The following is a 23,294-nucleotide window of genomic DNA, read 5'->3' on the forward strand; positions in this document are numbered from 1 at the left end:
TAGAAGAGGGCTTGCAAGCTTTAGGACACCGGGAAAATGCTCTTAGCCGGTGACGAGTTCCAGAGCCCCCAGTGAACACCCAGGGCAAGAACCACCTCCCAAGCCCTTTGGGATAAGTCAGGGATGGACCCGTTTAGGTCCCTGGAGGTTCTCAGAGACCCACTGAAGGAAAGGGCAGGTGGAAACCATGCTGGGCTTGGTATGACCACAGTGGACCTTTCTTGAGGGCTCTGAGCAGGCACCAGTTAAGAATGGAGCGGCACCCGGCACAGACACATCTGTCACTCTACTGGCCTCCCAGCCAACCTGTGGCCAGCCGGCCCCCTCTGTGACCAGGCATGTGCTCACACGTCCCTGCCCTCGCCTCTTCTGAGCCCTGAGAGCAACCTTGCCAGCCCCTCCCCACCATCAGCCCTGTATGTGGCACACTTATTGCCACATACCTCCGTCATACTCTGCAGACTAGTCCTCTGGCCCCTCACCACCTGCCTCCGCCTCCCACAGCACAGCTGGGATGGGCGCACAGGAGCCGCAAGGGAAGGACTATTTCCCACCAAGGTCACAGTCCCCAGGTGCTGAGCCCCTTCTCGAGTGGGAGGGCTGCTCGGGGCTCAGCTTGACCTGACTCAAGGTCTGGAATGAACGCCACAGAGGATCTTACTCCTTATTCCACCTTTTAGGCGCTTGCCTCTTGTCGTTTTTGGGTTTTGTTTTTTTTTTTTTTCATATTAGAATGTCTGTTTCTTTTATCTGTCTTAAATATTGAGAGTAATTACCCTTCATTTTTGAGCTGGCATCCTTTAATCAACTTTGCCACTTTTAACTGAGAGATCTTGCTATTTTAACTATTTCACTGGTTCCACCACCGTGCCCTTCCCCCCCACCCCATGCCACTAATTTTCTAAGCTTTAAACTCAGCTCCTGACTATCTTTTTCTATCCTTTTCATGTTTATGTTCACCCTTTATCCTTTTTGTGTTTCTGATCTTCATTCTTTTTAATTCCACTCTCCTGGTTTCAAAGCTCTTTTAAACCTTTATTTTATTGTGTTTTAATCCTTCTCGATATGGCTTATTTCTCTATTTCCTTAGCTTGTATACTTTAATCCCACCGTAACTTTTCAAAAGTCGCTTTGTGCCATTTTAATGATCTTAATTGAGTTTGCTGCACCCGTTTCAAGTGTTTCTTGCTGTTCATTTTTAACTGCTTTACTGAGTTACGATCCACATTCTGCACCATTCACCTCACGCACTGTGCACACCAGTGGTGATGTGGTGTATTCCCAGGGTAGGTGTCTCTGTCCGCAGTCTAATTTTGAACACTTCCCCACCTTAGACCTTGCAGCTGGCACCCTGGGTGCCCCGAAGCGCTCACTGATCTACTTCTAGATTCTTCACTCTGGACTTTCCTTCAAATGGATCAATAGCCTTTTGTGACTGGCTTCTTCTTCCGTTGGATGGTCTTGGCACCCTTGCTGAAAACCAGCAGACCATGGCATGTGGGTGTACGTCTGGACTCTCAATTCTACTCCTTGATCAGTCTGTCCTTGTGCCAGTACCGTACTGGCTTGACTATTGTTGCTCTGCAGTAGTTTCAAAACTGAGAAGTGTATGTCTTCCTACAATACTTTATTCTTGTTTCTCAAGACTAACTTTCTGGGCACCCTGCAATTCCGTGTGAACTTCAGAATTAGCTTGCCGAAGTCTACACATCAATTGGGATTTTCCCAGTTTGGGGAGTGCTGCCATCTTTACATTAAAACTCCAGATCCAGAGCGCCTGTGTGGCTCAGTCGGTTAAGGGTCTGCCTTCGGCTCAGGTCTCAGGATCCCGGGATCGAGCCCCACGTTGGGGCTCCCTGTTCAGTGGTGAGTCTGCTTCTCCCTCTGCTCCTCCCCTCGCTCGTGCTCTCTCTCTCTCTCTCCCAAATAAAATCTCAAAAAAATAAATAAATCTCCAGATCCATGAACAAGGGATGTTCCCATCTGCTTAGATCTTAAATTTGTCCACACTGTTCTGTAGTTCTCAGACTGTTTTCTACTTGTTGTGCTTGAATGCATTATTCCCAAGTGTGTTATTTTTTTGATGCTACAGAATTGCTTTCTTAATTTTGTTTTCACATTGTTATTACAACTGATTTTTGCATATTAACCTTGTATCCTGTAATCTTGTTAAATTTGTTCTTTCTTTTTAAGGGTCATGAATTAATAGCTATGGGAAGAGTCTATATCCTAAACAGGGGAAAATAGGGGAATATAGGTGCTCGGACCCCTTCTTCATCCTTTTCAGTGCTGGACAAGCTGCTGACTGAGCCCGTCCGTCACGGGCCCCAGGGCACACAACTTCTGTCACCTGCTTCCAGTTGGCCATCATTTTCAGAAGAATCACAAAGTTAACTTCTCTTTCTCTTCCCCTTTGTTCTCAGCCCAAATGAATAAACACAGTATGACTAGTAAACACTTGAAGAATATAATCCAAATTTTGCAAAACAGATCAGTTCAGGGTGACCGTTTTTATAACCGAGGCTTTTTTTTTCTTTTTTGCAAAGCAGATCACTGCGGCTTCCTGTAATGTACTTGAAATATGCCCAAATCCAAACTCTTTATTTACAGCTCTTAGAAACAACTTGTATATATCCAGGCACACCTGTAAATTTACATGAAGTAATCCATCATCTTTATTTATTATTTAAGTCTTGTCTGTGCTATAACGCCTTAGAGGGAAGGTTTATGTTAATTCTGTAAATTGGGAAGACAAGGCACAAGACAAAACAGACTAAAACTGCCTTCATCCCTTGTCTCCCGTACAAGGAGAGGAACCAAGTGGTGCCTAATTAAATTAAATTTGCTAAACACTTGCTCAGCACCTCCATTGTTCCGAGCAGATGCTGCAGAGGCCTCAAGGATAAAAGTACGTGACAGGCGGGGCCCCCACTCTCAAGGAGCTCCCGGCCTAGCTGGAAACGCAAGTCACACGGAGAAATACCTGAGTCACGCCAGGAGTGAGGGGCACCTAGCCCATGAGCCCGAGCAGCAGGAGGTGGGGAACAAGACCAGCCTGGGATGAGATGAGCATCCTGAAGGGTCAGAATGGGCTCTACCGGGCTGGTGTGTGACAGTCTAAAATGTCTGACGGTCACGGTCTTAGGGGTCTGCCCACTTCAGCCCACGTAAGGAGCTAAAGCCATCACGATCATCAGTAGCCAGTCTTGGGGAGTTTCTGGGCTTCTCTTGCCAACACTAGGCTTCAAGAAAAATGGGGACCACTCACCATGTGATGCAGACACACAAAGCAGGAGGCACGGTGTCCTTGGGGGGTGGGGAAGATGGGCCTGTGGAAAGGCGGCAGCATCTCTCTGCCTGGCTGATGGCTATTAAAGCAAAATGCAGTTTAACGTTGCCTAATTTCACTTTTTGCGGGGAAGTTGAAAGGCCGACTTTTTAGGGACAATTTCTGATTTGTAAATACCCAGCAATGAATTCAATGAAAACACACACTGTGAGCCAAGCAAAACACATTGCTATATGCGGCCATTCACTAGTCTGGCCCCTGCTACGTACACGGTCTTCTATGAGCCCCACCACACTCTGAAAAGTTGCATTATTCCCCCAGATAATTCTGCTGAGGCGGGGAGAGGCCAAAACTTGCAGAAGGTCACCCCAACAGGAAATGACAGAATGAGAATTCTGACCCAGGGCTGTCGGACAACGGAGTTCGCTCTGGTTGGTGTCTTAGTTTCAAGGGGCAGGCTTACATTTCCAGGGACCCCAAGCCTGGGACGAGCTTTGCTCTGTGGCTGCCTGCCAGGCGAGAAAGTTTCTTTAAGGGCATCTCCTTCTCAGTTTCTCTTCACTTTAAAAATATAATCATTCCATCTGTTTATTTTTAATGTCTTCCTTCCAATAAATCAGGAAATAAATTAACAGACCCACAGGTCATTACGGTATTAAGCACGCAGAGACGTCCCCAGGACGCCTCTGGGTCTTTTATCCCTGCTACAGGACCTGGCAGTACTTCCTGGTTTTCTTTCTACTGAAAAGGCTGACGCCACTTTCTGGAGGGGTCTCAGGCATTCGATCAGTCCCAAGTGCCCTTGGCACTGAAGGGACTCAAAAGTGAGGTCCCCTCTGGGGGCTTTCCTGACCTCTGGGGACACCTGCTTGGTTTATTCACCTGTACAGTAATGTTTGTCTGTTACTATCTCCTTCACAAACTTTGCTCCAATACGGGGAAGTCAGGCAGGACCGGCAGTGACTGATCAGTTCAGCAAGGTCAAGGAAGAAACAGAGCCCCTCAGACCAGCAGTTCACGGTCACTTGTCAGACATGACTGCCGACCTCCAGTACACACCAAGCTGCTCACTGGGTAGGCCGTGGTCGGTCCGTCAGCACACTCTCTCCTGAGCTGCAGTAACGAAACCAGCCTCCGTAGGTTACTTACTGTGCCCACAAAGTCAAGCATATAGGCTCTAACCTTTTTTTCTTACACACCTTCTGGTTTTCTTTGGCCTTAATAACTTGGTGTTTCCCATTGCCCTGGTTGTGTGTGTACCTGACACTACTTCCCATGCAGGCCCTCTGCCAACCCACAACCTTCTCTAAACAAACACTCACTGGGAAGCTGATCCTTTGCGTGGACTTTTTTCCCTCCAGAGCCCTTCCGCCCTGCTCCCGTATGGCCGGGTTGCCATGGCGCCCATCACGGTGTTTTCCCTTCACCATCTCCCCATGTTTTTCCTGGTCTCCCCCATGACCCAGACTCCGCTTTTCCTGCCTCTTCTTTCAGTCTGCTGTTTGATGGTCTATATCCTCCCGCAGCTTCCTGAAAGGGAACATGGGAGATGCGAGATGAACGGTTTCAGATCTGAATGTGTGAAAACCTCCGTATTTTCACAGTGGATCGACGTGAAAGCAGACCAGAGAGCTCCAGATGGAAAATCCATTCCCTTTAGCATGAAAGCACTGCTCCGAGGCCACCCGGCTTCAGTTACTACTGGGACGTCTGCCTTCTCCTCTCTAAAGTCTCCCTTGCTCCAGGTTTCCAAAGTCCCAGGGTGTTACGTTTTGGTACGGGGTTCTGCGTGTTCTTGGTGCGAGGCACCTGATGGGTCTTTTGCTCTCTCTTTTGTGTCCTGCAGATCTGGGAGCCTCGCTCACTGTCTTCCCTCTTCCTCTGCACACATTCTGTCTCTCCCTGAGCCCTCTGTGCAGACGCTGGACCTTCTAGGCTTAGCGTCTTATTTTCAACTTAGCTCTGTTTCTCACCTCTTTTGAGTTTTTTCTGAGAGATTTTTCTCAACTTTATCTCACTACCTTCCCTTCTGCTCAATCTTTTATTGCAAGAGTCACATTTCTTCTATTTGCAAGAACTCTTTTTTATTTCCTGCACGTTCCCTCCTTGAGCGCCTCTCGCTATGTTTTCATGGATGCAATGTTTTCTCTCTGCCAGTTCTTTTAGGTTTTCCTCTGCTCCTCACTTTGTTTCTATTTCCTATAGAACCATCACATTTGTTGGTTTCTGTTACATTCCTATTAGACTCCTCCAATGTCTGGTGAAGCACTGAATTGCTACCCAAAGACTATGTTTTGGGTGTCGTGCGGGGTGGGGAAGGGGAAGGAGCGACTGAGTGGCCTTCTGTGTAGGGTGAGCGGGCAGAGGCCAGCGGTTTTGTTGGGATCGCCCTAATGTCAGTATCTAGAAGACTTTTCTCTTGGACTGGTTGGTTTCTGCAGAAATGTAGCCTCCAGCCACCAGCCTAGGGGACACTAAGTCTCGCTGCCAATGTTCTAGAGCCAAATCTGGAACCACAGTGAGAGGACCCTCCCCTTTTAGTGTCCTGTTTTTAGCACGCCACCTGTCCCCAGCTAGGTCTGTGAATCCAGAAACCTTCCAATGCATCTTATCTTGAGAGAAGTAGAAAAAGCCAAAACTTTGTGGGAAAGGGCCTCTTGACTGGCTATGCAAAGGAGGGGAGAGGACTGGGGAAGCAGCAGTTTCTCACACACACAGCCAACCAACCCTCTGGTCTCTGGCACCATCCAAACTTGTCTTCAAAGGTACCTGGAATCGCCACATTTTTCATTTATTTCAGGGTCTGAGGCATCAATTCTTGGCTACTGCCCTTCACTGGCATTGAGCCTCCCCAGGCTGCTCAGTCCGTTACTATCTGTCCTTCTGCGTTGAGCTCCAGAACACTGTTGACAACTCTCTGCTGTCATTCCTGTCCTAGTCTCTTTGTACCTGCAGGCTGATTCCCTTTATATCCCTTGTCATCACTAGGGAAGAGTTTGGGGAGAGAGCAGATAAATGTGTATGTCCCATCTATCATCTTCTACTGAAAGCCCTGACCCTCAGCTTCTTAAATGACTTCGGTTCGTCACGAACAGCATGACATAAAAAAAATCAAGAACAGAGAAAATAAAAGACTAAGGAAGGTTTTTTTAAAGTTTTACAGTATATGGTCCTTAGTTTAACTTTCCTGGAATGTTCAAATCCCCCATCTGTCACTTACCAACGGCTCAACTTTATGTAAATGACTTTGCATCTCTTACCTTTAACTTTCTTCTATGTAAAAGGTGACACTGCCCCCAACCTTGCAAGGGCTACAGAACACTGAGATCATGCAACACAGCTTTGGTACTTTCAAAACGCTGGAAAGAAGAGTGGTTTAGCGTAACAGGGAAAAGATGGGACTTGTTTCTGGACACCACGAAGCTGAGATGTTGGAAGGGACATCTCCCCAGAGATGCGTGCTGGCACTTAGGATTACTTTCGCTCAGCAAACATTTCCTGAGCACTTCTGCTACAGGGGACCCTAAGCGAGGCGCTGAGGAATGAAGAGCCAAACAAATGCACCATCACCCCACAGCGAGGCTGAACGCGGGGAGAGAGGAAAGTTAAACTTGGAAGGGAGAAGTGAAAGCCATGTGCACAGCCAAGGGGACAGAGGCTGTGACCACCTTTACCTTTCTTTGTCTTACAAGGTCCACACTCAGGGTGGATCTCTTGCAAGGGGAGAGACACCACCTTCGCAAGGCCAGCATTCAGCATGTACTGGTACAGCCGCTTAAATGTCCTCTCGCACAGCCCCTGCCAAAACACAACGTAAGAGCTGCCGTCAGATGCGAGCGAGGCGTTTGCAACCACTGAAGTCATGCTGGCAGACACAGGTTCAGGGTTAACCCGGGTTAGCCGATTCCCTTGAACGAGAGAACACTGGAGGGGCTAAGGAGGAAAGACTTCAAGCTATGCCGTCAAGGAAACGGAAACAGAAGGCCCAGAGCACTAAATAAATGATTCTATAAATGGTTTCGATGACAAAAGGGGGAAAGAGGTTTATTTGCTCAAAGATCCTGAAAGGACACGTAGGGATGGGAGTGAGGCAGACGGCAGGGCAGAGCTACAAGGCGGTTTTTCATTGCATACTGTCAGTGTTTGGTTTTCTTACCATTCGAGTGTGCTATTAACACACACACACACTCTCTCACAAAGCACACACACACCTCCCCTGGGCAATGGAAAAAAAAAATAGAAAAAAAAATGTAGTGCCAAAAAAATTTTCAGTTTATCAGCGAGGCTTCCATAAAATGAGGAGGGGTGTGTGCACCCTACTACTCACAGCGCCGAAAGGCGATGTGACCAAAGTGACCCCTATGTGCCCCTAACCGCAGGGGTCATCAACGAGCAGCATCCGGCATAGGTCATGTTTTCCCATCTACACGTTTGTGAAAATAAGTGATTTACTTGCCAACATTAAAGTGAGACTTTGTTAAAAAAAAAAAAAAAAGGTTCTGGCTTCACTTGGAAGAACTCTGGCAACAAATCCTGGGACTATGGGTCCTCAGGGCGACCCCTGGGGGGAGCCAGGCCAGGGGTGCCCAGGTGTCAGCCCCTCGCATGTCAGAGCTGAAGGTCAGCTCCTATCTGTTACCGGTAGGTGCCATCTTCTCTTAGGACAGCCAAGAGGAAAATTAAATATGTCTTGAATCCGTACCAACTGCAAAACCATTTTTTTCCTACTTGGCCTGTTTCATTCTTTCATGTATCCATCCTGGCCGCTTACTTGCCTTTGCCTTTGCCACCCCTGGAGTCATGAGGCCAGTTCCCGCTACTGTAAGCCGTGGACAGAACCAAGGGAGCCGTCCCTGGAGTCTCACGGCTTTCCTCTCCCTCTCTGGGAGACAGAGATGGAACAAACGTCTGCGGGCTGCCACCACGTACGTGTGCTCAACTCTCAAGGCCAGCCCGTCTCCCAGCCCTTGGGCAGGAGAACATATGGCTATCAAAAAAACACAGACGACTCACATATGGCTCATTCGAACACACCCGCTTGTAAATGGGCTCTCTCGTTAATCTAGCTGTGCCCCCGGCATCACGGAAAGACCCTACGGAAGTTCATCCATCAAATCCCAGCCGCTAACATAGGGTCCTAAGTCCTGGACCATCCGAAGCAAGGGAGGATGATGGAGTCCCAGCTTCTGGGGGGCTGCCATCAGGGACTCACACAATCTGCCCTGCAGAAAGGGAAAGGAACAGCGTGAGCCTCCCCCACACCCCAAAAAAGACAGCATCCATATTCATGGCATCAACCTCCTGTATCGGCTAATTATTCACTAAGTCCTGCTCAGCTCCCTCTGACCCTATTTCCAGCTGCCGACCAGACATCGCCAAGTGAAAAGTCTCAGAAGATCTTCAGACTCAATAAATCCTCAAGTCAGATTTGTCACGCGCCTCATTCTCCCGCAAATGTGTTCGTCTTTCTGTACTCTCTACTGCATTCAGGCATTCATTCCACAAATATTTACTGAGCACCGATCATGGGCTTGGCCCTGGCCGCCCGGCCACTGGGGCATGAGCAGTGAACAAGCAGGCCTGCTCCCTGCTGTCCTGAGCCTGCCCTCCAGCCCTATGCATTTCAGGGAGACGCAATCACTCCAGCCAGACAGCAAGATTCCTTCTCCTTCATGCCCCCCCCCCTTCATTCCCCCCCACCTCCTGGGCCCAGTCATCGAAACATCTCCAAGGATTCCAGCAGTCTGCCACTTGGGAGCTGGGCCCTAGCTGCCAACATCCGCCTCCCGCCCGCACCTCCAAGCTCTCTTCCTCCTCCTGGTTTGTTTCCTCAAGATGCAACTTCTCGGGGCGCCTGGATGGCTCAGTGGGTTAAAGCCTCTGCCTTCGGCTCAGGTCATGATCTCAGGGTCCTGGGATCGAGCCCTGCATGGGGCTCTTTGCTCAGCGGGGAGCCTGCTTCCCCTTCTCTCTCTGCCTGCCTCTCTGTCTACTTGTGATCTCTGTTTGTCAAATAAATAAATAAAATCTTAAAAAAAAAAAAAAAAAAGATGCAACTTCTCCATCCACGAATTGCAGCCAGCAGTTTACGAGGCTGAAGGCCACAGCCCAGCTCCTCAGCCTGGCGCTCTGGACCTCTCTTAGCCAGCCCCATCTTCCCTCCCCAGCCCATGTCTGTGACCCCTGCCCGAGCACTGCGGCTGGATTCCTGCACCTCAGACACATCAGCCTGAACCGCTCTCCCGGGCCTGAAATGCTAGTTCTTGTCTACTTGGGGAACATGTCACCTTCAAAGACCCGCTTGGCCAGAAGTTGCTCCATAAAGCTTCTCCTAGCTCTGAAGAAAATGTGTCCTTCATGGAGCTTGGACGTCATCCTTTTAGATGGGCTTCGAGGCCAAGTGTGTGTTCACATGGCCGCCCTCCAGTGACACCGCTCCATGACAGTGTGAGACCTGTCATCCTAACTTTTGTCACCGCGGTGCAGCACCCAGCTCTGACTCTGAGCAGACGCTCACTGCAGTATTTGCTGGGTAAGTAACGGAACTGAGGGAGGCCATGGTGACCTGTGTCACCAGACTAGCCTGCTCTCCCCATGCCTCAGTGACCCGGTCGGGTAGAGGGCTTCATTCTGCAGTGTCTGCTGGACAAGAAATGTGAAGGACAGAGTGTGCAGACTTCGTTGCTTAAGCAAGGAGGAATTTTCTTAATTTCTACTAGGGTCCCTAAAGAAGCTTTATTGGTCTGCCTTTCATTTTCCACTTCTGATGGAGACTCAAACACCGAAAAATACTTCTTACCACAAACAGCACTGCGTGTGTACTGACATAAATGACACAGGCTTGCTGTCTGAGAGGTGACAGGAAGGAAGGGTTCTAGGGCGAGGCCAGGTAGGTGAGTGCACAGCTGGCCTGAGCTGACTGCTGTTGGGAGAGACTGCAGGCCAGGCCCAGGATTGCCAGAGCCTCTGATATTTCAAAAGAAGCTGGAAACTAAGGTTTTATGTGAATTCTCAATTAAAAAAAAAAAAAAAAAAAAGAGGGGCGCCTGGGTGGCTCAGTGGGTTAAGCCTCTGCCTTCGGCTCAGGTCATGATCTCAGGGTTCTGGGATCGAGCCCCGCATCGGGCTCTCTGCTCTGCAGTGAGCCTGCTTCCTCCTCTCTCTGCCTGCCTCTCTGCCTGCTTGTGATCTCTCTCTTTCTGTCAAATAAATAAATAAAATCTTTAAAAAAAAAAAAAGAAAGAAAGAAAAGCTAGGTCGAATGTTCTTTTAACAACACACAGGCCAAATCTGACCTGTGAGCCTCATAAGCTGTGCTCTAAACAGACCTGGGATGGCGCGCCCCGGTGGCTCAGTCAGTTAAGCATCCAATTCTTTTTTTTTTTTTTTTTTTTAAAGATTTTATTTATTTATTTGACAGACAGAGATCACAAGTAGGCAGAGAGGCAGGCAGAGAGAGAGAGAGGGAGAAGCAGGCTTCCTGCTGAGCAGAGAGCCCGATGCGGGGCTCGATCCCAGGACCCTGGGATCATGACCTGAGCCGAAGGCAGAGGCTTCAACCCACTGAGCCACCCAGGCGCCCCAAGCATCCAATTCTTGATTTCGGTTCAGGTCATGATCCCAGGGTCATGGTATCGAGCCCTGGGTTGGGATTTTCTCCCTCTGCCCTTCCCCCTCCTCACATATACACACTTTCTCTCTCTCAATAAATACAATTTTTTTTTTAAAGATTTTATTTGTTTGACAGAGTTCACAAGTAGGCAGAGAGGCAGGCAGAGAGAGAGAGAGGGAAGCAGGCTCCCTGCTGAGCAGAGAGCCCCATGCGGGACTCGATCCCAGGAACCTGAGATCATGACCTGAGCCGAAGGCAGTGGCTCAACCCACTGAGCCACCCAGGCACCCAATAAATACAATTTTTTAAAAAAGATTTTATTTATTCGTCAGAAAGAGAGAGCGAGCCCATAAACAGGGGAAACAGCAGGCAGAGAGAGAAGCAGGGTCCCCGTTGAGCAAGGAGCCCTACGTGGGACTCGATTCCAGGACTCTGGGATCATGACTGAAGCCAAAGGTAGATGCCTAACCAACCAAGATACCCAGGGTTCCTAATAAATAAAATCTTTTACTTTATTATTACTTTTTAAAGTTTTATTTGTGAGAGAGAGCATAAGCAGGGAAGAGGGGCAGAGAGGGAGAAGAAGGCTCTGCACTGAGCAGGGAGCCCCATGTGGGGCTCGATCCCAGGACGCTGGGATCATGACCCGAGCCAAAGGCAGATGCCCAACAGACTGAGCTACCCAGGCGCCCCAAATAAAATATTTTAAAAAGACTTGGGCATGTAGTAGATCTAGCATTAGAGAAGACGCCCCTTTCCCCCTCTGATGGAACTAGAGACTAGGGCTTCACCCACAATGCAATAGCACGAGGCGAGGAGCACGGATTATCCTGGGGCCGATAATCCAGACTCCACACCATGTCCCTCTGTGGACTAATCACTGTGACCCAACTGCCTGACTTTAAACTTTAGATTTTCAGTTCTGCCATCTTAAGCTCCAGGACAATGTTTCTGTCCCCTTTGCCATGCCGGCTCTTCCCTAGCTTCTGGCAAAGACTGTTCTCATCGGCCTGGAGGCAGCGAGGCCCCTCCATGCTCTCCTCCTCTCCCTGCTTCATTCCTGCCTCTCCTCTGGGGGCCCAGAGACCAAGATGGCCAGTCTGTGCTTTTCTCCCAGCACCACCTAGCCTGCATCTCTGCAAAGTCACAATGCCCTTTCCGTATCAAGCCAATGGGGACAGAATTAGAAGTGCGCTTACGGAAGCACCCCTAAATGTCCAGACTGGCCATTCCATATGAACTTGTACAGCATGTCCTAGAGCAAACTGTGAGTGTGGGGGGAGGAAATGGGAGCCAGTTAAGAGCACGAGGGCCTCCAACAAAGAACTGAACACTTTCTTATCCTGTGAAACAAAGGAATATCCCACTTGTTTCAAGATCAGGGATGGTCAAGTCCATTAACGGCTTCCAACTGCCAGTCATTTAATCCACACTCGACAAGCAGGTCCAGGCTGCGGCACAGATCATTCCAGCCTGGCCCCCAGGTGGCCTCCGGCACTCACCAGTTCCTCCCTCAGCCTGCCCAGGGTCTCCATCTGGTTAGTCCGTGTGCTCAGCACACCCGAGAGCTTCTCCATGAGGATGTCGTATTTGCTCCTCCTGTGAGAAACAGAACAGTTCATCTTTTCAAACCTATTACTAAAGAGCGCCTGTTTTTTAAAGATCACAAGACTTAAATGACAACATATCAGACCAGACCACCTGGGTCCTAGGTCTCAGCCATTGTCCAGGCCACATTCCGCACCTGGCGGGGCAGAGACCAGGGCTTGGAGCGGTTCAGTCACATGGCGAAAGGCACTAAGTAGCAACAGCGTACAGACCAGACTCTCTGGCTGCAGCTGTCGTAATTCTTGAAAACGCCTTATGTTTTTATAAAACCATAAAGTTTAGGAAGCACCTTCTATTTTCTGCACGGTTCACTTGGTAAAGGGATTATTTAATAAAGAAGTGAACAGGTTTTTCTGAAAGTCAGAGTCAAGAGGCGAACCTAGGTGAACCTAGGTCTTTGTCCACACCCAGTGCTCTCTTTGCTGTCCTGATGTCTCTGATCCTAAAGTACAGCTTCTACTCTGACTTCCCTGGATGACCCCAACTTCCACCTCATTTTTATTGTGTCATGATGGCTTCCAAGCTAATGGCCGCCAAGGAAGCTATGAAAGAGAGTGGAAGGCTCCCAGACTGTGGGTGCCTGGGGAAGGTGACCTTGGCTCTAAATGCCCACAGGCCTGGGGCAGGGAGGGTGTATGTATGGGATTTAGAGTCAACGCCCACATCTCCACTTTGACTGCCTCTCAAGGCATGAAAAAAGGCCGGCACAGGTATTTCCTGTACGTAGGCCAGTACCGGGAACTGGGTCGTGGTCATGCTCCAGAAGAGGAAACCACGCTTCAGAGAGCTCAAGTGACTTTGTCCAAGTCAAGTACAGATGACTTAGTCCATTGTTCTCCCTGCCACCCACGGCTGCTACCTATGTTTTCCGTAGACACAGGCTACACGCCAGTGAGGAGTCTGCTGATACAGGTATTTAACGAATGCATAGTAAGATAAATAAATAAAATTCAAATTCTCGAAGCACGATTCTAAGGTAGGATTTCTAAAACATAGGTTTGAAGCTGAACTTGGAATTTTGACAGGAATACAGTGATATCATTACTCCTGGAAATCCTCAGTCAATAGTCTATCTAGACACACGTATTGGGCACTTTCTCTGGGTCCAGGCCAGTGCTATGTAGTGGGCACTAGAAATCCTCAGTGTTCATCCACCTCTCTGTTGGAGTACGTGCCAGACCACTGGGTGAAGGACAAGACCTGGGTCATCTGGCCAGGGGAGACTCAGAGTCATTCCCCATGGTCCAGGGAAGGGGGAATGCCTACTGCCCCTCAAATCTCCCGTGCACCACTTGCCTCCACCACTGGGCACTGGTGGCCATGGACTTGGGGGCGTCCAGCTTACTCCCCCAAGGGCTATGTTATTCTAGGTCCTTCACCAACTCTGCCTCCCCCACCCTGGTCGCTATACCTCCCATCAAGGAGGGCACAAGGTGCTGGAGTAGAGGCCTCTCTAAATGGTGGTGGACCTTTTCTTTCCCCCATTCCTATGCCAGGCAGTTACCCCAACAGGGAGGAGCAAAGAGTCAGAGACTCACTCCCACTCTGATGCTCAGAAGAGAGTGTACACCCCTCACCATCTTGCTATCCCGCCCGGACGAGGACACAAAGCTGAACAGCAACATCTCCCACAGCACTCACTTAGCGGAAACCTCCCCATCACGCCCTCTAGAGCTGCTGTTGGAAAAACATGCCAATTTTAAACTGGAAAGAATTCACTCTCAATTCTGTCACTGTAACGAATCTAATTTATTTGTTGTTCCTTTTACACTCTTCCCAAAATTTCCCCAACATGTTAACAGTTCCTACTGCCGGCCTATGGGTTTATAGGATTTTTTCCTCCTCCTTTTCTGTATAATCTCCAAATTTTCTAAAGCAGCATGACTTATTTTCATAATCAGAAATAGACCATAAATATTTTTCTTAAAAAGCTGTAGTCATGGGGCACCTGGGTGGCTCAGTGGGTTAAGCCTCTGCCTTTGGCTCAGATCATGATCTCAGGGTCCTGGGATCGAGCTCCGCATCAGGCTCTCTGCTTAGCAGGGAGCCTGCTTCCCTCTGTCTCTCTGCCTGCCTCTCTGCCTACTTGTGATCTCTCTATCACATAAATAAAATCTTAAAAAAAAAAAAAAAAAAAGCTGTAGTCGTTATGTGATTCTCTCTATGATGTGTAGAGGTCTAATCCACACGGCTGAAATTTCACCAGAACAAAGTGTTTTGGTGTCTGCACGCCGTACCTGTCCACGTGAAACCGGTTCAGAAGGAGGAGAATGGAGTGCTGCTGGGCTCCAGTGGGTAATCGGATCACATGGGACTGCATCGTGATGAGCCCGTTTTTGTTCAGAATTTTCCGGTGATAGTGGAGCTTCCCAGCATCAACCCTGGAGGAGAGAAGAGCATGGCTGTGTCATTTTGCTTTGCTGGCGGCTTTCACCCAACAGTAGAGGGCCTCTCATGTGAACGTTAAGTGCTAGAGACACACACTTCCTGTCCAGCCACTCCAAGGGACAGGGGACAATGGCCTCAAAAGAACAGGCATGCCTCAGCCTCAGTGCACTCCAGACCCCCAGCGGAGGTGGATGGGAGATGGGGATAGAAGCCTGGGGAAAGGGAAAGGAATGGGACATGTCTCCAGTCCTGCAGTAGCCAATGAGTAAGGTCACTCTACATTCTGGTTGGCCCGATGGTCCCAATTTATGCTCACTGCTCTGGCCTCCCCCTGAAGCTGCACCTTCCACTCTCAAGATGTCTGGTTTGGACACTATACAGTCGCCCCAGGGTCTCTTCAAAAAACAAAGCGCCGACGCCCAATCATCACGGGCTGCAGACTGCCCCAGTGGCCGGTTGGAGAGGAACGGGGAAGGGAAGTCAATAGGCCTGCGCTGGGGGCAGGGCACAATCATCGGGGAGTCCTAGCATTTCAGGAGAGAAACGAATCATGCCCTCACTTGAAAGCAGTGGTATGGAGGTCTCGCTGGAGCTCCCCTTGCCACCGGGACCGGCCTAATCGCTCCAAAATGCAGTAAGAGAAGTCGGGGAGTTTCAGGTCCGGGTCACCCTCCAAGCCTATCAAGGCCCTGTAACGCATGTCCTGGGAGGCAACGATGATCAGTCTCTTTCCCCACCTGCAAACGAGAACAACCGCACGGAAGAAATAACTTGAAGTGACTTGAAGAGAATCAAAATGTGAAAAAACAGAACCTTAGAGAATCGCCATTTTGTGTTGCTTCTTAGAAGTTCACAATGCCCCAGGCGAGGTTTCTGTCTCCAAACTGCATGGTGTTTGGGCTGAACAGAACCAATCCTGTTATCTCGCGTGGAGCCCTCCACGGTCTTGCGAAGACACTCAGACCGAACCCCCAGCTCCTCACCACGGCCTGGAATGTCCTATGCACCCTCCACAGCTCTGCCTCTTACCCCCCTTGGCCCTGCTGGTCCCAAACAAACTGCTTCCTCTGCCTGGCTGCTCCTCTCCCTCGGTCACAGACTTAGAATCTATGCTCTCTCATCTCAAACAGGCTTACAAAGTTAAACTGGCAGAGGTCAGCCGGGAAAAGCAAGTTTGAGACCAGGGGAACAGGCCTGCTGCTTTTCAAATGCACTCAGGTTTACTGCACTGGACATTAAAATCCCAACATTCCAGTTAGCTGACTCAGTGACTCCTGCAAGGCCGGAAGTGCTGAGTGTGGCCCTCAGACAGGATGTCAAGTACTGACTAAGCACAATGCAAAGTACCAGAGATACCAAGATAAATAAAAGCGGTATCTCCCGTCAAAGAGCTCACAGTCCGCGGAAGGAGAAAGTCAGGAGAGTGAGCGATTACCCTAGGGCCCAAGAGCTGGCAGAGAGCAACTCTGGTGGCCAAACCTATGAAATGCCATTACGCGAGGAGCCCCCAATCCAGCCCGCGTGCATGAACAGAAAGCGTGCATGGTAACCAGGGGACGCTCTCATGGGAAGGGATCCTAGGATTCGCAGTCAGCGGGGTGGGTGAAGGACAAGAAAGCAGAACCTCCAAGTTTCCGGAGGCATGAAGGAGCAGGCCTTCCTGGGAGGCAAGTGGCGTGGCCTGGCTGGAAAGTGGGGGCTGGGCTCCCAAGCGAGAAAGCAGGTGAGCTCAAGGGGTCAGTGGGAGTCCACATCCTGAAGGGCCCTGCAGTGCCATTGCGGGGAGGTCACAGGTCAGTGGCTGTAACCCCACACCCATCAGGATCACCCATCAGTCAATGGACATTTTTAGGAGCTGAGGTGGTGCCAGGCATATTCTAGGTCCAAGAGATACGGCCATAAACAAGACAGGGTTTCCCTCCTCAAGAGTTTACGTTCTGGTGAGGAAGGGGTGGCATGAATCAACACTTCAGACCGCGTTTGGTACTGGGGGCGCCTGGGTGGCTCAAGTCGGTTAAACGCCTGACTCTTGATTTTGGGTCAGGTTGTGATCTCAGGGTCGTGAGACCGAGCTCCGCGCAGGGCACCACGCTGGGCAAGCACACCTGCTCAAGATTCCTTCCCTCTCCCTTTGCCCCTCCCTGCCTTTTGCTCACACTCTCTTGCTCTCAGTCTCAAAAAAAAATAAATATATTCAATAAGTAAGTAAATAAATAAAAAATCATTTTTGGTACAGTGAAGAGTAACATAACGGTGCCTGGGCAACAGGGATGCTTTCTGAGGAGCCGAGTTGAAGACTGACTGAAGAGGAGGGGAGAGATATGGGAAGATCTGAGGCAGAACATTCTAAGCAGAAGGAACAGCACACGCGATAGCCGAGACAGAAATGAGCTGTACACATTTGGGCCACGGCACAAGGAAGACTCAGGCTGGCTGAAGGGCTACAGTGGGAAAGCTGGTGGGGGCATAGGGCCGATGGGCTAAGGTCAGCAGGCAGGGAGCTGCAGAGTGTGGAGCACTAGGTGGGATATGACTCATGGCTCTGGCCTGTATCACCAAGTGAAAATCAGTCCCAGGGCAGCTAGATCCTATGATTTTTTTTTTTTTTAAGAGGAGCTAGAAATCCAGATTTTAAATATCAGCAATGAATTAAAATTAAAACCAAAAATAACACCGTGCTGGCTAAACAAAGCACGTATACAGGGCATATGGACCCAGTCGGAAACACCTCCCAAGTAACCAAGGCACTGTTCATCACAATTCTATCTTAGAGAAAAAAAATGTGCGATATGGTGTGGAAAGTTCCAGAGAGGAGAGACAGGGGCGTCTAGCTGAGCATCTGACTCTTGATCCCGGCTCAGGTCATGATCTCAGGGTCATGGGATCTAGCCCCGCATCCGGCCCTGGGCTTAGCAGGGAGGCTCCTTTATTTATTCTAAAATAAATAAACAAATCATAAAAAAAGAGAGAGAGAGAGGGAGACAGCAAGAAGGGAGGCAGGAGACTCTTGCATTATCCTGAGGACAAAGAGAGTCTGAGAAGGCCAAGTCCATAGGACTTGGTGGCCAGCTGAATGCAGAGTAAGTCCGGAGAGAAGGGGCCCTGGAGTCCCAGGTCTGCGGCTCGTACAGCAGGCACAAGGGAATACCCTGGAGCAGAGGAAGTCACAAAAGAGGCAAAGAAGGGAAGAGAAGGCAGGTTTGGGGTGAAGGAGTTGTGATGCTCTAACTTCTGGGCACACTGAGGAAGGCATTACTGAACTCTACATGTGGCACTTGGGAGACATCTGGGGAAGAGAAAGAGCCCTTGGGAGCAGCCCAACATTTAAGGGGTAGACAGAAGTCGGGGAGTCCAGGAGAGAGCTGGTGAGGATGGACCAGAACAGAAAAACAAAGCAGGAAGCCACGGGGCAAAAGCTTTAAAACTCCCTGACCTGGGGTGGAAGGGTCAGGAACTTGGGGCCAAACAGCATCCCCAGGCTGTTAGTAGGAAACTTAGAGGGTAAGATTTTGGTGAAGAAATAAAGGCAGACATCAGTGGGCAGAGGATTGAAGGAGAAAGAGCTATTTCTTCCAGGAAGCACAGCTGCGAGCAGCAGGAGTGCTCTACAGCCCCAGGAGATCCGAGGTCAAGCAGAAGGTCCTATTGCAAGATGGGCGAGTCATTACAGCTGAGTTGAGAGCCCCAGCAGGGAAAGCAAGGGAATGCGGAGAGGAGAAAGAGATGTGGAAAAGTTGCAAGCAGAAGAAGCTGGAAGTCGGCAGAGTTCCCACTGGCAGCTTTTCCCTGCTCTGTGAAGTGGGAAGGGAGGTGGGAGTGGGGACTGGCTCCAGAAGGTGACAACTTGCATTAGCCACTCAGGGGAAACGGGACCCCTAGCCTGGACAGGAGAAGGCAAGGCACTGATGCAAATGAAAGCCGGCTGCTCTGCCCCACTGCGCCAGGCCTGGGGACACAAGGGAAAGAGAAAGCAGGCCCCCGAGTCAAATTAGCACCCCCAAGAGTGGGGTGCAGGATGGGGAGCTTGCTTGGCGCAGGGCTGACACACAGACCGGTCTCCACACTCTGACTGTCCCCGCTTGGCTTCAAGGCAGGAGGGGGGTGGTTCGTGAGGCTCTGAAGCTGCAGACAGGTTACCTGCCAAAAGCTTCCACCATCATACAACGGGGCTGTAAAGTCTTGGTCCTGATGTCATTGGTTATGTTCTTCCTCTCCTTGAAGTACCGGCAAGAGCCCTGGATGCCATCCTTATTCTCCAAGATCATATGAATGGGGTAGACATCCTCCAGAGCGACTGGATCCCTCCGGGACTCCAAAATTCCGGTTTCCAAGTCAATCTCTTCATACCTAAAAGGGGAAAGCACAAATACCAAAGGACAACTCAGCTTCGGAAAAATACATACTTGGCTCCTCATTCTTCTCTTCTCTTCTCTTCTTTCCTTCCTTTCTTTCTTTCTAATTAAAGATTTTATTTATTTTTAGAAAGGGAGCACTCCAGGAGGGAGAGAAAGAAGTAAAGAATCCCAGGCAGACTTCACGCTGGGAGCCCAAAGCAGGGCTGAATCTCACGACCCTGAGATCATGACCTGAGCCGAAATCAGAAACCAAGAGCCGGATGCTTAACTGACTGGAGCCACCCAGGCGCCCCTGGCGCGTTCTTCTGACGACCTCCTGCAGAGATCAGAGAGCCGAAAGCTCACTCGGTCCTCTAGCCTTGCAAATGCAGATTAGAGCAGCATTCCTGCCTTTCTATCCCAAAGAACACAGACCTTTCCAGGGTCTCCCAAATCCACCCCAGAAGCTGAATGCTAGAACCAGAACCATCTTACTGGCCCAAGTCATGGCCTTTCCGTTTCCCTCCAAATCCAATGCCTGCATGTTAACAACTTTCACCTCTGAATCCTCAGTCCTGTCTTTTCCTCCAAACACTGATCCTGCGTCTCCAGTTGTCTACCAAACACCTTGAATTCAAGGAGATCCAAATCAAAGTTATGACTGCCTCTCTCTGCCTCCAATGAAGTCCCTCCTTTCCACTTTCTCCCAAATATGTCGTATCAATGTCACGGGGACAACTCTGACTTGCGTTTCTTCCCTTATGCAGTCAGCCAAGTTTGTTAGGCTTTCCTTACAAACCCTGCTCACAGCCCGAGCTAGTCTAGTTGAGGCTAAATCCCACTTACACTTCCCAGCCCTTTCCTTCCTCGCCTTCTCTGTGATCTCTACCCGGCTTTATCCCCCATTCCCAAATCACATCTTCCACCATCTGCCAAGAGGCGGCTGTGGACTGCTGTCCTCCACCTCTCTAGCCGCACCTTCCTAGGCTTCTTTGACGGTTCCTAGTTCTCCATCCAGCCTTTCAACGTAGGTGCACCTGAGGGCCATGTCTTAGGCCTCCCATCACACCATATTCTCTTCCAAGGATGATCCTGGCTCATGGCTTTAATAGCCAACCATATGGGATGACTGCCCACGTCCAGCTCTATCCCTCCCTCTGGCCTGCTTTTACCCAAGGAAGCAACATGTTTACTGCACAGAATCTCCACGGATCACCCAAAGGAACCTTGAATTCCACGTGACTCAAAGTACATTCAGCACCTAGCCCACCTTCCCTGAGACTCAACAACCTTGCTGCTCTTCTGTGTTCCCTACTAACAGGGACGGGCATCAATATTCACTCAGGAGGCTGAACATCAGGAATCAGAAGCCATCATCCCTGATTCCCCCCTCTCCTATACCCCACATCCAGTCACCAAATCCTCTTGATTCTTCTGCTTCCTAGGTCTTGATGCCATTTGCTTCTCTTACGTATTCTCACCTGCCCCATAGTAAGCAAAACTGATGGGGAGAACAAAGGCAAGAAGGAAATGTAGATGAAATTAAATTTCCTTATAACCTGCAGCCCATTGTTACTTAAGGCAGGAAGAGTAAAGTTCCTCCAGGAAGCTCCCAACTCTTTTCAAGTTGATGCTTTGCTACAGGGAAAAACCAGCCTTAGCTTGAAAATAGCCAGGCCTCTAGGGTCCTGTGAGTTTTCTTTAACATAGGAGAGTCTGTTTGGAAACCTCCCTTTGTCTTCACGTCCCCCAACTTGAAAGTATATAAATTGGTCTCCCCCCAACACACAACGACCGTTGCTGCTCTTTCTGCCCCACCGGTCCTGTTCCCATGCTTTAATTAAAGTCTTGTAGCACCGAAGACTTCTGCAGAATTCTTTCTCAGCCTGTTGGCTCTGAACCCCAACCTACAAACCCCATCAAACCATGACTGGTTGTGACTGGATTACTAAAATCTGTCAACTTCACACTCTGCCCTCAGTCTGACCCTTCTTTGGGGTGGGGGGAGGCGGGGCTTCCAATGGTTCTTTTGATAAAGGATAAACTCTTTAAGCGGATTAAAGACCACTGATTACCTCTCCAGTCCAATCTCTAAGTGCAGAGAAGATTCTGTAGGCCAAACTTCGGATTCAAATTCTGGTTTCTGCTCTTGCTAGCTGATACCTTGAACAAAGTCTCTTATCATCTCTGGGCCTGACTTTTCTCTCCGGGGAAAAAGGGAATGATTATACCCACCTTCTAAAATTATTGTAAAAATTAACTTGATAGGAGCGCCTGGGTGGCTCAGTGGCTTAAAGCCTCCGCCTTCAGCTCGGGTCGCGGTCGCGGTCTCGGGGTTCTGGGATCGAGCCCCGTGTCAGGCTCTCTGCTCGGCGGGGAGCCTGCTTCCTCCTCTCTCTCTTTCTGCCTGCCTCTCTGCCTACTTGTGATCTCTGTCTGTCAAATAAATAAATAAAATCTTTAAAAAAAATTAACTTGCTATATGTCAGGATCTTAGCAAGTCCTAGCTCACAATATGCATACATGTAAGTGCCAACTACTATTATTCCCCATTCCCCATCTCCAGTCCTGCACCTCAACCACACTTATTTCTCCTCCTTTAGGCTTTCCACGTTTGCTGTTCTCTCTCCAGAATACTCTGCCAACTGGCCATCTAAATCCAATCTTGAAGTCTTGTTTTCAGTATTACTTCTGGGAACCTCTCCTCACAATTTGGCTTAACGGCACAGACTCTATAGAGACAGACTGTGTGGGTTTAAATCAACACTCTGGTCACTTAAAATCTCAGGAACGTTGGACAGGTTCCTCAATCTATGACTCAGTTTCCTCTTCTGCAAAATGGGGACAATGACAGCGTCCACTGCTGAGGACCAAGTGAGTTCCATCTCCTTAACCTCCCAAAACAGGATCTTACAGTATAATAACAGGCCAATAATAAGCACTCAATAAATGCTAGCCGCTGTTGTTGTTATATTATTATTGTTGCTAACCTTGCCGTTATGCCTATCTCTAGTTGCCTTAGGTTCTCTAGTCCAGAACTGAGAATGCCCCAGAAAGGGTGGCTAAACTCAGAGTCTCCAGACTTGATCTAAACTGACTTCCTTCCCACCATGAAAAAGGAGCGCTCTTCGAAGCTTGAAGAATACCCCCCCGCCCCAGTCCTGCTCACCACCACCCAAACACCTACACAAACCGAATGGGACATCACTAAATGACCCCCAACTCCATCAGAGGCCCGGGCTCTGCCAGGCCCGAGAGACCCCCAGCCAGCCTTACTGCCGCGCCCCCATCAGACTCGCGGTTCTCCGCCCCCCCCCCCCGCCCCAGCCCCTCGGCGCCACTCCTTTCTCCCGCCCCCTCCCGTCAGAACCTGGGCCCCTCCCAGCGCCCTCTGATGCCGGGCTCTGCGCCGCCCGCCCGCCCGCCTCAGGGCCAGGCCGCTGACCGGTCCTGGAGCTGGAGGTCGGGTCGCTCCCGAGGCTCTTCATAGAAGCTGATGCCCGGGTGGGTGGCAAGGGCCCGCCAAAGGAACTCCTGCGTGTAGGGCTCCAAAGGCAGCGGAAAGGGAGGCACTCGCGTCTCCAGACGGCTCCATAGCGCGGGCAGACACAGGCCATCAAGCCCCTCCAGGGCCACCTCGTCCAACAACGACTCCAGCGCGTCCATTGCTACTTCTGTTTTGCAGCTCCCCGAGCGCCTGCGCACCAGGATTCTAAAGGCCCTCCAGCGCGCCTGCGCAGAACGATCGACAGCCCGGGTAGGCGGGTTGGACCTACGGATCGGAGGAGGAGTTCCAAGAGCGCCGACGTGACGTTGCGCCCTTTGGGGGCGGGCTCAGTCCTCGGGGCTCCACCGCCATTGGTCCGGAACCCCGCAGTAACCAGGGGAACTGCAAACAGTGTAGGGGCCGCTTCCGGTTCGAGCACCCGGAACCGCCGCCTCAAGGGATGGACGGTGAGTGTCCGTGGGCCCCTCCAGGTGGTCGGGCAGTTATTCTCCTATCTCTCCCTCAGCTCCCTCGGACAGAATCCTAGGCAAGAGAGCCCTGGGCCACCACTGCCTG

At 50.1% G+C, this 23,294-nt stretch overlaps 1 protein-coding gene across 4 annotated transcripts in view; it reads right to left on the reverse strand.

Moving 5' to 3' along the window:
• LOC111162169 (general transcription factor IIIC subunit 1) overlaps positions 1–22,897 on the reverse strand; it is a 69,707-nt gene extending 46,810 nt beyond the window's left edge. For all 4 annotated transcript variants that reach the window (XM_022526371.1, XM_022526370.1, XM_022526369.1 and 1 more), the window contains exons 1-6: positions 22,677–22,897; positions 19,035–19,244; positions 15,458–15,634; positions 14,747–14,890; positions 12,404–12,500; positions 6,964–7,087 (exon numbers count right to left, since the gene is read on the reverse strand). In XM_022526371.1, coding sequence (XP_022382079.1) covers positions 6,964–7,087; positions 12,404–12,500; positions 14,747–14,890; positions 15,458–15,634; positions 19,035–19,244; positions 22,677–22,897 — 973 coding nt within the window. The remainder of the gene's footprint in view (positions 1–6,963; positions 7,088–12,403; positions 12,501–14,746; positions 14,891–15,457; positions 15,635–19,034; positions 19,245–22,676) is intronic.
• Between the last annotated feature and the right edge of the window lie 397 nt (positions 22,898–23,294).

Source organism: Enhydra lutris, unplaced genomic scaffold (assembly GCF_002288905.1).
Source record: "Enhydra lutris kenyoni isolate GAN:26980312 unplaced genomic scaffold, ASM228890v2 scaffoldscaffold90, whole genome shotgun sequence".
Classification (NCBI taxonomy): domain Eukaryota; kingdom Metazoa; phylum Chordata; class Mammalia; order Carnivora; family Mustelidae; genus Enhydra; species Enhydra lutris.